Here is an 18,728-nt window from a genome sequence, read left to right as displayed (position 1 = left end):
GAAATTTACTGAGCACCTATCATGTATGTTAGGCACTGAATGAATTATCAAGCCCCTTCTGCTCTTCTGTAGCTTACATCTATAAAAAGAGACAATAGAAAATACATCTACTATAACATTGCAAGCAGTAGTTTACATATTGTAAGTGTAAATACAGTAAAGGTAAAATAGGTGAGGGGGTACTAATAATGTAATTATCATAGTAAAAAAAATGCTGAGAAAAAATATTTCTAAGCCACTCAAATCAAACAAGAAAGTAAAAAGTAAGCAGGATCTATGGGTGGCAGGAGATGTCACACAGGATATATCAAGCGTCTACAGTAGAAAAAGGTGCCACTCAATGTTTAAGAGTTAGCAAGTGTCTACCAAGGTACAATATGAAAGGAAGGGCTCAAAGCCCAGAAGCACAGGCCAAGGAGGGAACGAATGTGAAAGAATGGGCAGCCCTGGCATACAAAAAGCCTTAAGGACCAATCAGAGCCTCTGGGTTGCCTAAAGAAGCTAAGAAGTCAGAAGAGAAATCTAAAGAAGAGTGTCACACATTCTAAAGGGACTGCTGCCAACTACTAAGTAGAAAGAAATTAAATTAGGCTAGAAGAAAAAGCAGATAAGACTGATGCACTGGACAAGGTAAAAATAATGAAATAGAATGACCACAGTGGAAATGGTAAGAAAGTGAACAAAATACAAAATGACACTTGTCATTTAAATAAAACTTTAAGTCTTGAAAATAGTAGTATAAATAGAGCACAACACTGAGATAGCAATGTTGGCTAAGAACACAAAAATTCAAGATCAGGACTTTAAACTCAAATCTTTCATCCACTATTACCCTGAACAAGTGACAACACGCGCAAGCCTCACTTGTCCTACACATGAAGTAAGGAGAATAAGTCCATGCTTCATGGTCATTGTGTAAGCCAGCAATGATGGAAGGAATCCCAGCTATTCCTTTAGGTATCTCCCCAAAAGAGTTAAAGAGGTCATATGACAGTGCTAACTGCACACCCATGTTTATAGCAGCACAATCATAATAGCTAAGTCTTGGAAGCAGCCTAGATGTCCATAAACAGATAAATGGATCTAGAAAATGTAGTATTTATACAGAATGGAGCAAATTCTCTGCCATAAAAAAGACAAACTAGGGGGCCAGGGAGATAGCTCAGTGGAATAAGCGCTTCTCTGGCAAGCACAAACGTCTGAGTTCAATCCCTGGTTCGGCAAAAAAAAAAAAAGACAAACTGGAGTCATCTGTGGGAAAATGTTACACACAACTATGACTATAATGTAAGTGAAACAAATGAAGCACACAAACTTAACTATCCCATAATTTTTCTAAGAGAAACCCAAAGATTAACAAAAAGCAAAATAAAAAACAGATAACAGGAAGTAGAGAGAGAGATATTCCTCAAAATAAAAGGGGAAAGAAGCCAGGGAGATGGCTCAGTAGAATAAGTGCTTGCCTGGCAAGGGCAAGGGCCTGAGTTCAATCCCCCGTTCCACCAAAAAGGGGGGGGGGGGGGGGGGGAGAAGAGGACAGAGGGGGAGGCAGGGTAGGGCAAGGGGAAAGAAAGGAATAGAGATGTCAGTATGTGTACAACTCCACACAATGAAAGGAAACATCATGTACTGCAGAGATGTACTAACAAAAAAATGTTTATTATTATAAAGCTAGTAACCATACATCCCATGAACAGGACTGTTACCCCTTCCCTATCCAACTCCATTTTCTACTCCCGTTACTGTTTCAAAACTATCTCTGGACTTCCCATCTGTGATAGTCAGCTTTCTAATCATGGAGACAAAATACCCACTACCTACAACTTAGAAAAGGAGTTTATATTGCACACGGTTTCAGAGCATCTTGGCTGGCTGCTCCAATGAAGACATGAGGCAGGGGAAAGCTGCTCAACCCATGACACTCAGGAGCCAGAGACAAACACACCCTTCACAGTCACACTCCCAGTGAACCCCCTGCATGCAGATCCCATCTCCTAAGGGCACATTCAGCCATGAATTCATCACTGGATTAGCCCAGTTTAGCAGCCCATGACCCACCATTATGCCATTCCACACCCAGATAGGGGAGGGGCCAGGTGTTGTGGAGATCCTACTGAGGAACTCAGGGCTTCCTGCAAGCTAAGCACAGTATGTGCATATGCAGGGGGGCAGTGAGAGAGAAACAACAGGGGACTGAATCCAGGGCCTTACTATTAAAGCACATCCCCAGGCCTTTCTTCATCATTTTTAGACAGGCTATCATAAAACTGCCCATAGTGGGCTTGAACTTGCGACCTTCCCACCTCAGCCTCTAAGAATGCTTGGATTAGAGTGTACAACAACATGCCTGGCTGTCACAACAGCTCTTAAAGAAGGAAGTTACTTATACATCTGAAAGAAAGCAAGAAACGAAGAAATAATTTTTCCAATAATATAAAAGTATATGGCATATTCCCAACCATACAAAAATGGAATTGTATTTAAGTTTTCTTCTGGTAACTGACGCTAAACTACTGAAAACATCACTATACATTTATGCATTAGGGCATAAACAAGTTCCTGTGTACTCCATATATTTAAAATAACTTCGTAGGGACTGATGTAACACTACAAATTTGTGGCAGAAGAGATAAACCCAGTCTGTGTTCAATTAGTATAAATTTAATGTCATCTATGTTAGGAATACATAAAGATAAAAACTTACCTAAAACATGGGTACAGAGTTATACAGTAATTTAAGACATGCTAATAAAATAAAATACTTCTAGAGACATCTATGAGGGCAATTTCATTCTAGAACTTCCTCTTTAGGCCAACTACACTATACAAACACTAAAGCTTATTTTTTTTTTGGCGGAACCGGGGATTGAACTCAGACCTTTGCGCTTGCCAGGGAAGCGCTTATTCTACTAAGCCATCTCCCCAGCCCCCTAAAGCTTATTATATACTCTTTTTCTACTTCTTTCAGTATATTTTTGAAAGCAAGACCTGCAATCAAGTGTTCTTTACAGTGAACATTTGTATATCTGAGTGCCTCAGTGGATACTCTCTTGGGCTGGAGGAGAGTTCAAGTCTCTGAACATTTTTCAGACTAGTTTTCAACTCTAAGACATTTCTCACTTCAAGCAGCAAACAAAAATAACATAACAAAGAGAAGAAACTATGAAAAAAGTTTAAGTCACACTTACCCTCCAAGCAAGTCTGCAGTGTCACTTTGTTGATTCATATTGACAACCCTCAGACGGTGGCCTGAAAGAAAGAAAGAAAGAAAGAAAGAAAGAAAGAAAGAAAGAAAGAAAGAAAGAAAGAAAAATAGATAGCAAGCATTTCAGGGCTGATAATATATAGAGTACTCCTTAAGAAAGCAAGGACATGACATAGAATACATTTTTAATGTAAATTTTCCGTTTTTATAATGGTTCCGGGATTGAACCCAGGACTTTACACATGCTAGCCCTCTTTTGATAAATTCAAAATCTCAAAATGTGAAAATTTCATATAACCCAGAGATGGACACACAATGTGTTTATGTATACACACAGAAAAAGACTTACTTTGGCCTTACTATTTCAGCATCTATTAACTAAATATCTAAAATAATCCTTCAACCAGACATGGTGACACACACCTCTATAATCCTAGCACTGTGGAGGGCTGAAGTAGGAAAAGTGACACAAATTCAAGGCTAGCCTGGGGTTACATAGTGAGCTTAAGGCCAACATACTGAGACTCTGTCTCAAAGAAACAAACAAACCCCTTAGTAAGTCCCTGTCTATAAATCAGAACTACAGAAATATCAACTATTTGTATTATTTGATCATTAGAAGGAAAAATACATTTTCTTAGTTGTCCAGTTTGCTTAACTAAATGCAATATGTAGGGCATAATTTCTTTCAAAACAAGACGCTTCTTTGTAAAGGACAGATTAGAACTGTACTAAGAAGAGCTGGGGATATTGCTCGTGGCACAGTGCCTGCCTGACAAGCACGAGGTCCTGAGTTCAATTCCCAGTACAAAGGGGGCAGCAGGGAGGAAACAACTGAGATAATACCCATCTGTTACCTTACAGACAAGATGTGGAGTGTGGCCACCTTTTAAACTCTTGTCTACAGAATTTGGTTTTGGTTTTTTTAAAGGCCAGTGTGAAATCTTCGGGGCAGAAGTCTTCCCTAGGACTTACCTGTAATGTGAGCTAAATACTGGACAGTAGAGGTTTTGCCAGTTCCAGTCTCTCCCACCAACAACACAGGCTCCCCTTTGCTGACACATACTGCAAGCTGTTCAATGAGAACAGAAGAAGGCCGGGTAGCAGCAAAAGTGAACATCTCCCTAGGAACAGTAAAAATGAGTTTAAAAGCCAGAGTAGGTACCTGCATACAGCTCAGTGGCAAAATAACTACCTAGCATACCCCAAGTTCAATCCCCAGCAACAGACCCAGTAAAAAAAAAAAAAAAAAAAAAAGCCAGTCTGTAAGACTTTCTTAGGAGTTGGGTTAAGTAACCAAATTTTCAAAGTTCAATAAACGAGAATGACAGCCCAGAGAAATTGCATAATACAAGACATTCATATGACACATGAATTACAAAATTAATTCACTCATGTATCAGGTAAGGTGTTAGGCTCTAGAGAGTCAAATAGTAGTAAGGCACTATTTTTACCAACTGTATTACCTTGAGCAAATTTCTTCACTTGCTTTAACTTGAGTTTCTTAACTTGTAAAACACAGATAACAATAGTACCTAGCTGTAATGAGTTAACTAGTCCTTTCCCCAAAGATTCAATCTAGTAAGAACCTATGAATGTGACTTCATTTTGAAACAGGATCTCTGCAGATTTAGTAAGGTTTTTTTTGTGTGGGGGTGTGTGGCCTGCTCAGCCCACCTTGGGGACGGGTCTGGCACAGCATGTGGTACCAGGAAATAGAACTGCAGTCCCTGCGCTTGCCTAAGCAGACACTTTAGTCCTAACTGAGCTATCTAGCCAGTCCCAAGGTTAGGTCATATTACACTGGGCCTTGAAAGCAATGTCTGGTGTCCTTATAAGAAGATGATTTGGGGCTGGTGAGATGGCTCAGTGGTCTAAAGCACCTACTTAGAACAAGCTAAGCCAAGCAAAGGGACCTCGGTTCAATCCCCCAGCACCACATGCCAGCCCGCCCGCCCCCTGGTGGGCTGAGCTGGCCACACACAAAATAAATAAATAAATAAATATTTAAAAAAAAAAAAAAAGAAGAAGAAGATGATTTGGAGGCAGAAACATGTAAAAGTCATTTGACCATAGAGACAACAACAGGAAGGCTATAATTCTAAGCCAAGGGAAATCAAAACTAGTGGGAGCCAAAAAAACTACAGTAAAAAACCCAACAAAGAATTCTTCCCTAGGCCTTGGGAGGAAACATGGTCCTGTCAATAACAACTTGATTTCAGACTTCAGGTCTGAGGGACTGAGAGAAAATAACATCTATTGCTTATAACCACCAAGTTTGTGGTAACTTGTCATAGCAGTCCTAGGCCACTAGTAAAACTCCAGAGATTATTAGAACCTTTTTATGAAAAAGCAAATATAAAGCACTTAATGCAATATCAGACATTGATATGTTAATACCTTGAGCTCAAATCTTCTATAATCCCAGCCTTAAGGAATTTACACTCATGTAAGAACCAGAATTTTAGCTGAGTCTTACTTCAGCTAAATAACTTCGTAAGAAATGACTTTTACACTATAATGAGTAAAATCAGATTCAATTTTGCTAATCCCAAACATTTTACACTAATTGCCTCTATCACTTCCTTCACCTATTAATATATGGTCACAAAATATACTTTAGGAAAACACTGCTCCACACTACAAAGCACAATGGAAAGAACACAGCTGAGCACAGGTTTTGATCAGCAATAAGGGGCTGGACTTGAGCTCCTAACGACTACACTGTTCAAAGGCAGGTAGAGCCCCAACTTACTTCTGTATGTGAACAGCCTCACTTTGCTTCCGAAGAAGTCGCACTCGACCTACTTGCACATCTAACTCATTGATCACAATGTCTGGTTTGTAAAGTTGACAGAAGAACTCAGCCTGCGAAAGGGAAAAATTTAAACTGAGTAAAAATTCAGAATGTTCTCTAAACATTTTCTTATTTAAAGATACTTACTTTGCCTCTCTAGACCTCTACCAAGAAACACTGTGTCCAAAATGGGCGTTAGCTTTCAAAGTTAGGTTTCGGGTTTCATCTTTCAATTATTTTAAACACAATGACCATATCCCTGAAATGGTATGTTTATTCATTTACATGAGCATCTGCCTTGTACATAATATGAAAATTCTGTTAAAAATATTCTACTCCTAAAAGTACATTTTTCTTCAACCATGCTTTCCTTTGCTTTAATTTCTAACAGTGCAATAAGCAATCATCTGGGCCAGCCAGACAGCGCCACAGACTAAAGCGCCTGCTTTGCAGTGTGCAGTGGCTGGGTTCTATCCCCAGGCGAGCTGTGCTGGCACTGCCCTCACCCCCGCCCCCGGGGCACACTGAGAGGTGATTCAGACTGGGAGTGGTGTCGTGCACCTATAATCCCAGCACGTAGGAGGCTGAAAACAGAAGGATCACTGAGTCCGATCTACGTATTGAGACCCTGTACATCCTATAAACCCTGTAGACCCTGTCCTAAATTTTTTTTAAAAAGATAAGAGTTTGGGGGCCAGGGAGATGGCTCAGTGGAATAAGTGCTTCCCTGGTAAGCGCAAGGGCCTGAGTTTAATCCCAGGTTCCACCAAAGCAATCGTCTATCTTACTATTGGTAAAGGACCAACGCAAACTGTCACAGATGCCCCTGGCTGTTCATCCAACAGCTACTTCATCACTTACCTTGTCACAAACTCAACTCAGATACTGTTCAGGCTTGTAATAAAAGTATTCAGGGGAGCTCCTCCCAATCAAAGAGGCTAAATATTGATCAGTCTAACCCAATCATGATGGTTTCATTCTTCTTGGCTACAGAGGCAGCCTCATAGCTGGGCAGCTCTTGATTTAAATGTGTCATGTTCCCACTGGTTTGGAACACGGGTGGGGTACATACATGACTGTCTCACTGGGCAGCATGCAACACTCATGCATAACCAACACTGGTTTAAGCCAGAAGGAATATGTTAAGTCCTTCTCACTAGGGTGTTTTATAATCTGCAGTCCAAACCTTCCCAACTATTTTTTAAACCTAAGAAATAGCTCTATTTCAATAAAAGGCCTTAGTCATCAGTCAAGTGGGAAGACAGCTGTCTCAAAATGAGCCCTAGGTATTTCTACAGCCACCAAACACAATACTACTGTCAAAAAGCTTTCTCTTCCAAAAATATTTTTGTGTGGAAGCAGAGGATTAAACCGAAGGCTTTATATACACCAAGAACACACTACCACTGAGTTATATCCCCAGCTTAAAAATACATACTTTGGGCTGGGGAGATAGCTCAATAGACTAAGTGTTTGCCTGGCAAGCACAAGGTCCTGAATTCAATCCCCAGTACCACAAAAAAATAAATAAAAAATACATACTTTGATATAAAACAACAATGGCATAATATTAACAGTGTCAGTTAAGTACCTAAATACATACATATTTAATATGTATACAAACATAGTTAATATACAGACATACATTAGTGTTACTCTTTCAAATTTTCTGAGGTTTCAAGCTATTAATAATAAAAACAGGGCTGAGGAGATAGATCAGTAGAATAAACGTTTGCCTGGCAAGCATAAGGGCCTGAGTTCAATCCCCTGTTCCGCCAAAAAATAAAAACAAGAAAAAAATATGTTAGCAAGGTGTTACTAACATATAATTAACAGCTTCAGTCTAGACTACAAAATACAATGATCATTAAAACACTGGAAAGTACAGTATACATGACAATGCAAAAGGAAGTTCACTTTCACAATGTGGAACACAAGGAGAACTACTTATCTCGGGATACTGAAAGTTTATGCCTGTGACAGGCAATAGAGACTGCCAACATTCACACTGGATTAAGAAATGCAAGAGCTATCCCAGGAAAGGGCCAAGGTCCAGCAAGCAAGCTAAACTCTTTCTGTAGTAAAAACAGCACCACATACCTTTTTCTTAGAAATATTCAACTTGCTTCCAATAATTTCTGCTATTTTCAGTTTGCTTGTATGCTCAGAAAGCATTGCTGTGAAACAGTCCAGGGCCTATTAAAATAACCAAGGTAAATGCCAACTGATTTAAGGAAAAAAAAAAAAGTCACAAAGCATCACTATCCTGACCTCAAGGGGGAAGAACATAAAATTGAGATGGAACATTTCTGCAGGACTGAAAGGAATGCAAATAAGGTACAACTCTGGACACAGGTCTTTAGAGTAACAAAGGACATGGGATTTACTGTTGAAATGCTAAGTTAGAAATACAGAAAAATTACATTTTGCAAATTGTAACTTCATGCATTATGTATACAGATAAACTGTCAGTGCTGATAGAAGACCAAAGACTGTTTCTAGCAGAAGGGGGAAAACATGGTATTCAACAGAGGGACCACTGGGTCATTATCATAATCTAGCACTCGGTATTACTGACAACCAGCAGGCCAACCAAGTATGTCTTCTGATGTAATAAAATACAAAGTACCAAAAAAATGAGCCAGGTGCAGTAATACATATCTGTAATCCCTACTACATGGGCTGGTGAGGCAAAGCAGAAGAACAGCCTGGGAAACTTAGTGAAACTTGAAACACTGTCTCAAAGTAAAAGAATTCTTTTTCATTTGTGATACTGGGGATTGAACACAGGGCCTTTACACTAAGCTACATCCCAAATGTTTTATTTTGAGATAGGATTTCATTAAGTTGCTAAATTACCCAGGCTGAGTTTGAACTTTTGCTGTTTCTGACTCAGTCTCCAAAGAGTGCTGGGATTACAGGCATGTGCCACCATATCCGGCTCAATACAAAAATTTTATTTTATTTTTTTCAATATAAAAATTTTAAATAGGCTTTTAGTTCAACAGTGAAGTGCCTTCCTGACACATGTGATTCCCCTGGGTTTAATTCCCAATCCTGCAAGGGAGGGAGGGAGGGAGAGAGACAAGACAGAGAAGGGACAAGAGACAGAGGGACAGAGAGAGACAGAGACAAAGACAGAGAAAATTTAAAAAATCTCAGAATGGATTCTATTCCAAAAAATTTAAACCTGAAAATGCCAAGTACTCCTTTATACTTTTATTTACAGATATAGCAAAGGATAAAACAGGAAGGAAAAAAAAAGATAAAAAAGGATCAAGGACACCATTATTGTGGTATAATAATTAAAAAAAGAAAAAACCTGGCCAGCTCTGGTAGTACATTCTGTAACCACAGCACTCTGACTGAAGCAAGAGGACTACAAGTTTGAGCCCGGCTTCAGAAACTCAATGAGACCCTGTCTCAAATTAAAGAGAAGGTTGAAGATACATACCCAAACACAGTAAGACAGGCAGACGGATGGATGGATATCTACGTACAGCATATCCATTTTGCTTTTGTCCCAAGTTCTTGGCATAGAACTTTATTAAAAAAAAAAAAAAAAAAAAAAAAAAAGAACTACCCAGGTGGTTTTTGTTATTCACAAAGTCTTTTTGGATAACACCTGAGATAATTTTAACCTTAGTAATTTACAGTAGGCCCTTGAAGGGAGGAGCTGGCCTTCTCAGAAAGATGACAGTCCTGACAGGAGGGTTGAAATTTTCAGCCCCACACCTGACCTCTGAGACACAGAGAAAGTAAAGATTTGAGTTAACATGAGAAGCAATGGCAATAAGGTCCTAATTAAATTCTGGACTCCCGAAGCATGGAGACCTTCCTGGCTGATAAACATGATGGACCATGCTCTGTAAGAACAGAAGCTCTTCCACTCAGCACCTGTAAGCTCTTCCCCTGTGTGTCTCTACTTTGTACATTCCTGAAATGTGTCCTGTGTAATACATGAATTGAAAATACACTGCTTTCCATTCTAAGAGTCATTCTATTGAATTACTGATCCGCAAGGAGTCGTGGGTACTCCACACCTCTAATACAAGCCATGAATGTATGTGCTCCTTTCACAGACTTGCACCTGGGTTCTGAAGTGAGGGACAGCCTTTTGGGGAACTGAACTCTTAAGCCTGTAGTATGGTATAAGCTCACACTGAGAAGTACCCAAATGATACTGACTTAACTACAAGACACCAGTTAGTATGAGAACAGTACAGAAACCACCACAGAAAGCCAGATGACAAAACACTGCCTAAAACAAATGGCCTGATGCCTTCAACAACGCAGTACGCGAAAGGGAATTCTGACACTTAAGACTCCATAAACGTACATGCACAGAAAAGATGTAGAAGGATACACATTAAGGTGTCAATGGTGCCAAGCAATATTTAGATATGGGAATATATTTTATCAATTTTGCTTTACTATAAGTTCATGTTTCCAATGATACATATATGTTGCTTTTCAAATGTTCACAATGGCATTGCTCACCACGGCCAAAAGGTGAAAACACCACAAATGATGTCCATCAACAGATTAATGGATGACAAGGAGTTTAATCCCCGGTAGCACAAAAATAAATGTAAATAAATACAAAAATTAAAAAATCAGATTAGGGGGCCTGGCCCTAGCTCAGGCCTTTAAGTGGCTGCTTCCACAAAGCTGTCAGCCTCAGGTTGCTGAAGTTCGAACCTCACACCTCTCCCGCTGGCCAAAAGTGCCCTGAAGGCATTCGAGGAACAACAAACAAACAAACAAACAAACAAAAAAAAAAAAATCAGATTAATGGAAAAATGTGACATAAATACAATGGAAAATTATTCCACCTTAAAAAGAATGAAGCATTTATTCATGTTACTACATGCAGTGAAAATGAAAATATGCTGAGTAAATCAGCCCACTCCTAGAGGTTGTGGAGTGAGGGAAATAACAACAGAAAGGGCTGAGGAGATAGCTCGGCAGTCTAAGCGCCTGCCTGGAAAGCGCAAGGACCCAGGTTTGATCCCTGATACCACATTCCATGCTGGCCCCGTGCCCTGCTGGCCACCGAAACTGGGCATGGTGGTGCATGCCTACATCCCAAAGCTTGGGAAACTGAGACAGGAGGATCACTATGAGCCCAAGCTGCGCATTGAGACCCTGTACCAAATATATGAAGACAGAAAAAAAGGTAGGGGGAGAGATATAATAACCGTGTACTTTTAAAAGCTAAAATTTGGGGGAAAAAAAGATAAATTTTGGATTGTGGATTATATCTCAATAAAGTTTTTATTGTTTGGTTTGAAGACACAGGTTCTTGCCATGTTGTCCAGGCAGGCTCCAAGTTCCTGGGTTCAATCGACCCTCTTGCCTCAGCCTATGTTGCTAGGTCACAAGTGTGGGGCACTGTGCCCAGCTAATAAGGTAGTTTTACACATATTCACAGACACACATACAAACAATAACGTTCTGGCATAGAAGTAAACAAAAGGAAATCCTACAAAAGTTATTTAAAAAGTATAAAGGTTATGTGCAAAGGTTAAGAAATATAGAATATGAGAAGAAACGCTCACTTGAAAATGAACAAGAATGCCACATAGTATTTCAGGGTTCTGCTTAGCATAGGGGTATACCCAAAGTGAAATTTCTATCCACTTAAAGTAATGTTACCCAACACAAACTAGGTCTGCAAACCACACTGGGTCTCTCCCCAGCCCTACCTGACAAAAACCAGAGCACCTTACACTCAAAAGTGGCTCATGTGATAAAATCCCACAGATCTTCAAGCAGCACTACTGTCATGCTGAGGCAGGAGGGGATAAATCTTGCTTTGTTCTCATGGTATTTGGCAGAGCTATACTTCAACAGAGTTTCCCTCCCACACAACACATTTTTTCTAATAGTTACATATTATAAGTCCTACACATTTCTCTGAAATAAAGATAAGATCTACTGAGGTTAAGTAGATAAGACAAATACACATTATCAAGCACAGTAAGAACAGAATAAAGGAATAAATCATCTTAGCAACACTTTGTTTAATCATGCTTTACTATGATCTAAGAGTCTTCACTCTACCTTTAAATTCATGTTGTTTTACTCTATCTCTAGTATACTTCATTTGATATTAATAATTTGTTTTTAAAAACTTTTAAGATAACTTTAATTCAGTTTTAACTAGCTAAGGATAATAAACCATACTTAGCCGGGTGTGGTGGCGCATGCCTGCAATCCCAGCTATTCAGGAGGCTGAGGCAAGAAGATCACAAGTTCGAGGCCAGCCTGGACAACTTAGTGAGACCCTGTCTCAAAATAAAATAAAAAGGACTGGGGATGTGGCTCCATAGTAGAGCACTTGCCTAGCATGCGCAAGACCCTGGGTTCTATCCCCAGTACCACAAGTAAACAAACAAAGCCATATTTAGGAGGGAGAAAAAAAAAAAACAGGCAGCAATCAAGAGATACTAGGAAATCAAAACCTCTATGGAACAGAGATTACTCACATAAAAACTGTGCCTTACCTCTTGAAAAATATTTACTAATGCTGGTGAAGATGAACTGCTGAAGCTATGAGCAATCCTGTTACACCAATTCAGAAGATCCCTTTAGCAGAAAAAAAGAAAACTCTAAGAAATAAAAGAACATAAGCCACAGACACTGGAATTTATAGGGACCACTTAAGTTTGGGAACACCTTACAACAAATTGTCCCCTTTACTCTGCCAAGAGAGAGTTAAAAAAAGTATTAGAAATCTGTCCTTACCCTTAACAGGACGTTAACTATCTTTTATGTCTCCCTGTGCACGCCACATAAAAAAAGTAAGGGAGCAACAAACTCTGATAAAAGTAAGAGTTGTTCATTGTTAACATGAACTTCTCAAAAACCAAGTTAAGCACTGACAATGAAGGGTTAAGGCACAGAATTCATCATACAGAGCCAACTCCAAGAAATCTTATTTAAGACCCAATGAGTCAAGAAAAGACATTCAGTGGAAGAACGTTAATAACTATGTCTAGGCGGTGTTTTTAAGCTAAAGTTAGCATCACTTTTACCGAGATTTCCCAGTTGATAACTAGATCTAACCCCACAAACAACCCAGAAGTTTAACTTCAAAATCTATTATTACAGTTTGTGTTTGGATGTCCCCCCCAAAGCCTCATTTAGATAGGGAATTTTGGAGATGGCTGAATCTGGAGGTTCAATGCTAGATGCATAGTACTTAGATTAAGGGTGGGTGACTGCTGGATAAGCCCACTTATTGGATTGGCACTTTAATCCTCAAAGTCTAAATAAGATAAAAGTGGCAGAAAGAAGCCAGTCTCCTCTTTTTGCCCTTGTTACTTCTACTGTCTTTCACCACCAGGAACTATTGCCACCCTGCCCTGGAGCCAGCTGACTGTGGACTGAAACTTCTACGAACTGTGAGCTAATAATCTTTCCTCTCTTAACTTGGGTGTTCAGTATTTTGACTCAGCAATGAGAGAAAGGGAACTAAGACATCTGTCATACATGGTTGAGTTCTAACTGATAAGAACTGTTTAGGGAAGCTGACCCTAAAGTATCAATTTAAAAAAAGTGTCATGCAGTACCTTAAAGACAATTCTCTTCCCTCAAGGACTAGTCTTTTGTTTTCTTTTCTGGCTTCTAAAACTTCCTGGGGTGCCTGTTCCCATCCAACAGAACTCTTACTCTCACAGTTTTGCTTCTCGCCAGTAAGCTGGACATAGATGTCAAGCAAGTGATCAGCTGCTGCCAACAGACTGGGATACCTGCTCTGGAGAACCTGGCAGAGAAAAGAAAACAAAATTTTAGTAATTTAGTGCAATGATTTTGAAAAGTACACAAACAACCAAAAAGTATACATAATGTTGTTCACAGACACTAGTCAACCACTCAAAAATGGACTTCTCTATGAAACCTGTAATCTTCATACATGTGAGAAGATTGCACTTTACCTGTCTCTCCTCTCACTCATTCATGCCATATAAATATAACTTTTTTCTACCTAGAACTCAGTCACCTGACAACCTCAATATGTACAACACAGCTTAGGGAATAGATGTCAGATGGCAAAAGGGACTCCAAGCAACTGAAACATAATCATTTGGGCTGGAGGCAAGTAGCACAATACTTGCCTAGTCTACATAAGGCCCACAGTTCAAGCCCCAGCAAACGAGAGGAAATATATTTATTCAAGACCAAGGAATTGACCCACTGAAGAATTCTTCAGGGACTAGTCACTGTGGTTCCAAACGTAATCATAGTCAGGTTTATCATATAACTTCCGAGTCAAAAACAAATTAGAAGCTGGTGTGGTGTGGTAGCACACACCTGTAATCCCAGCACACTGTGAGGCTGTGAAAGGAGGAGAACTTTAAGTTGAGCCCGAGCAACTCAGTGCAACCGTATCTCAAATTAAGGGGGGAAGAAACTACAAGAGCTAGTAATGTAGCTTAGTGCAAAAGCCCTGAGTTCAAGATCTAGTACTACCAAAAACATGGAACTCAATTCAATTTTTTAACACAAAACAGCAAAAACTGTTATGAAAAAACTTAAAGCATAAGTTTTTACCAAGAGACAGAAGGAGAAAAGGGATGGAAAAAAGAATTCAGATATGTTATATACCTGTACCAAGAGAGCAATATAATCACTATACACTACAAAGAAGTATTAAAGGGCAGGGTGGTACAGGCCTATAATCCTACCACTCAAGAGGCTGACACAGAAGAATTGTCTTAATTTTGAGGCTAGCATGGACTACATAGTGAATTCAAGGCAAACCTGAGTTACAGTATTTAACAGAGAGAGAAAATTTAAAAAGGAACTTTAAAAGCACTCCAAGAAACTGGCATTCTATATTTAAAATTGAAAAGGCCAAAAATGGAATTTAAAAATGCAAAAGTTTTAGTCCAGTTCACTTCAACAGATATTAAGAATTACTGCAGTACAGTATTCAGTATTCATACTACTGTCTTGAAAGGTGGATGGGTTCAGTCAAATGTTTGAAAAGTCAAAGAATTATGCATACATTAGACATATTTAGTTATCTAACACTTTTAATTACCCTGAAAAGAAGCACTATACTGCTTTCAACTTGCATATGTAATAGACACACACACACATATACATATGTATATCAACAGTTTATGTAATATCCACATAACTTACAGTATCATCACAAACAGTAGACCTTACAATTTTGTTTTTTCAGAATTTTACAGAAAACACTGGGCAAAGATAAGTGTGCTGCCTGAAGCACATGGAGAGACCGTTTCTTAAAAACATAAATAAATGTCAGCACATACAGTATTAAGTTTAGGTTCATTAGTGCTTTGGTTGTTCATTATGCAGGATTAATATCTGGTATCCAAATGCTTGGAAGCAAAAGTGTTTCAGATTTTAGATTTTTTTAAATTCTGAAATACCAGTGGTATGATAGCGCACACCTGTAATCCCAGCACTTGGGAGGCGGAGACAAAGATGAGGCACATGTGTAGCGAACCTGTATTTTGACAATAGCATACCACATGTGGTCAGGCATTACACTTTCCATTTGTGCTATCATGTTGGTGCTCAAAAAAGTTTCAGATTTTGGAGCATTCTGGATTTTGAATTTTTACAGTAAGGATGCCGTATTCACACTATTTCCCTTTTGGGGGAACTTTTCACAATAAAGGTAAAAAAAAGAAAGCACTAATACCTTCTAACATCACATACCTCACTCAGTTCTTTCCTATCCATATGATCAAGGTGAATTTTGGTCCAATATTTGTCTAGCAAAGTAGCATGACTATTTAGTGGCCGATACCAATTTCCTCCACAGCTTAAAAGTCTACATTAAAGGAAAAAAAAATTACATAACAATTTTCAGTTTTAGTCCAGAATTATAGTAGACCTCCCTTATCCTTGGGCCAACATTTAAAACTTTACAGTTAATGGCTCAAATCAGACAGTGCATTATGTTTTTCTATACATACACCTGTGATAAAGTCTAATTCATAAATTTGACACAGTAAAAAATTAACCACAATAATAGTAAAATAGAACAACTACACAATATGTTTTATTAAAAAAAAGGAAGGCCAAGCATTGACCTAGGCCTGTAATCCCACCTATTTGAGAAACTGAGAGAAGGAGAAGAAAAGTTTAAGGGCAGGCTAGGCAACTTACCAAGGTCTGGTCCCAAAATCAAAAGGCAAAAGTGTTGCAAACACAGCTTAGTAGCAGAGTGCTTGCTATCTGCAAGGCCCTGGGTTCAATACTCAGTATGGGGGGGGGGATGCTTATATGTTTCATTTACTCAATTTTCCATTTTCAGAAAAATTTTCAGTGTTCCAATTAGAAATAAAAACTAATGTACTGAAGTAAACACGAACATAATCATGAAATATGATATTAGTTCCATTCATGGGCAATTTAAGACCTTGAAGCCATATAGAGGTAGGATGGCAGCATAAGAAACTTGCCTTCTGCTCATTGTAAAAGGTAGACTGGGACACATACTAACTTGCTGAGGGTTGAGTCTACTCTCCATGTTTATGTTCAAATCAGCTGTCTTCTTGTTTGGTTTTTGGGGGTGTACATGTATGGTAAGAGCACTGAATTCAAAGGCCCTGCAGAAGCTGCCCAAGTACTCTATATCTCCCAGCCCTTTTTATTTTTGTCTTAATATAGGATCTCCCTAAGTTGTTCAGGCTAGTCTCCAGCTTGCAATCCTATTTTTATTACTTAAACCTTTTAATTGCTTGCATCATCTTCACCACACTCATAACACGTCATTAATTGGGTATTTACCACAGGGCAAGTCCTCAGTGTAAGTCATTTCAGTTATATAGATATGATTTAAAGTCAAAATGACCAGCATCATATTCAGGCAGGCAAGGCATACATTAATACTAAATATTAGGATCCAGATTCAGGGCTACCTGCCAATAGTCTCATCTTTCATTATTTCTGAAAATATGAAAACAAAGATAAAAGCAGCTATTTAAGATTTTAAAAAACTCCAATAAATTACATTTATTAAAACTAATCAAGGGCTGGCCAAATAGCTCAGTGGACTAAAGCACCTGCTGAGGCAGATGCAGGGACCAGGGTTTGATCCCTGCTATGCCATGCTGGTCCTGCCCCTGGGGGTGTGCTAAGATGGCCACTGAGACTAGGAGTGGTGGTGCACACCTATACCCCAGCACTTCGGAGGCTGAAAACAGGAGGATCACTACAAGTCCAATCTGTGTAGTGAAACTCTGTAGACCCTGTACTAAATATATTAAAAAAAAAAAAAAAAATCAAAAGTAGGGTTGGCAAGATAGCTCAACAGACTAGGTGCTTGCTTAGGCAAGTACAGGGACCAGGGTTCAATCCCCAGCACTGCATGCCTCACCGACCCCACCCTTGGGTGCACTGAGCAGGCCACCAAGACTGGGTATAGTGGCACACACCTGTAACCCCAGCTCTGGAGAGGCTGAAAAGAAGAGGATCACTATAAGTCTGAGCTGTGTAATGAGACCCTCTACCAAATACATAAAATAATAATGATGATAATCCAAAGTGAGACAATGGATCTGTCATCAGTTCCAAATAACTTTGCCTGAAGTAGTCCCAGAAAACTCTATTGTAAAAATTGTGGACTTCGCATGCAAACTAATGGAGATGAGCTGGAACACAAAGGTTGAAAGTACATACCTCCTGGTTGCAAAAAACTGAAATCCAGGTGCCACTTTCAGACAGTCACTGCGGCCAGGAATCAAGAGTTCTCCATTTTCCAAGAGAGGAATCAACACAGAAACCTAAATCACAAAACCCCACTGATGAAGCCATGAAGATATTAGAAATCCAGAAAAAAACTTCAAAAGGAAATTTCTCTCTCCAAATAATGGACACATCCTCAAGACAAAACTTCACTCTTCATACAACAAATTTTTTGTGGAAGTCAAATGCAGGTGAGAATGGACAGGTCACCTACTCTAAAGTGTTAGCACTTTATACATCCTATATTTAGTCATTGTCAACTATGGAAACAGAATCAAGCAAGATGCCAGGATAGCCGGGTGTGGTGGTGCACCCTATAATCCCAGGACTCAGAAGGCTGAGGCAGGAGGATCTTCATGAGTTTGAGACCAGCCTGGGACTACATAAGTGAGTTCAAGGTCATCCTGAACTGCACAGTGAGACGCTGCCTCAAAAACAAACAAACAAAAAAGACGCCTGGATAAACTCTTTAAAGCCTAGTTCTGGGGGCTGGTGAGACAGCTCAGGGGTCTAAAGCACCTACTTAGAACAAGCTTAGCAAAGCACAGGGACCACGGTTCAATCCCCCAGCATCACATGCCAGCCAGCCCCGCCCCCTGGTGGGCTGAGCTGGCCACACACACACACACACACACACACACACATAAATAAAGCCTAGTTCTGGTGGACATCACACAGCATGATAGGCAAGATCTACGGTCATAAATGGAGTGATACATAAGCAAAGCACTGATACTGCTCCAAAGCTAATTGTATTTGCTGAGTTGAAGTATAGCCAGGAACCAGGAGTGCTGGCCTATAATTTTAGCACACTGGAATGCTGAGGCACAAGGGTCTCAACTTTAAGTCCAGCCTGAGGAATTTAGCAACTTAACAAGGTCCTGTCTCAAAATGTTTTTAAAAAGAAATGGGAATGTAGCACAGAATAAAAAGGTCCTGAGTTTAACTGCCAGTATGGTATAGACTGAAAAAGTGTAAGGTACTGAG

The 18,728-nt window shown here is 39.4% G+C and overlaps 1 protein-coding gene across 5 annotated transcripts in view; it reads right to left on the bottom strand.

The window, feature by feature from the left end:
- Mdn1 (midasin AAA ATPase 1) overlaps positions 1-18,728 on the bottom strand; it is a 167,174-nt gene that overhangs the window by 126,752 nt on the left and 21,694 nt on the right. For all 5 annotated transcript variants that reach the window (XM_023711917.1, XM_023711918.1, XM_023711919.1 and 2 more), the window contains exons 8-15: positions 17,676-17,779; positions 15,708-15,822; positions 13,580-13,773; positions 12,512-12,593; positions 8,103-8,198; positions 5,961-6,073; positions 4,181-4,329; positions 3,189-3,249 (exon numbers count right to left, since the gene is read on the bottom strand). In XM_023711917.1, the coding sequence (XP_023567685.1) occupies positions 3,189-3,249; positions 4,181-4,329; positions 5,961-6,073; positions 8,103-8,198; positions 12,512-12,593; positions 13,580-13,773; positions 15,708-15,822; positions 17,676-17,779 (914 nt within the window). The remainder of the gene's footprint in view (positions 1-3,188; positions 3,250-4,180; positions 4,330-5,960; positions 6,074-8,102; positions 8,199-12,511; positions 12,594-13,579; positions 13,774-15,707; positions 15,823-17,675; positions 17,780-18,728) is intronic.

The sequence above is a fragment of the Octodon degus genome, unplaced genomic scaffold (genome assembly GCF_000260255.1).
Source record: "Octodon degus isolate 3935 unplaced genomic scaffold, OctDeg1.0 scaffold00022, whole genome shotgun sequence".
Taxonomy (NCBI): Eukaryota; Metazoa; Chordata; class Mammalia; order Rodentia; family Octodontidae; genus Octodon; species Octodon degus.
This window is presented reverse-complemented; position numbering and strand designations above follow the sequence as displayed.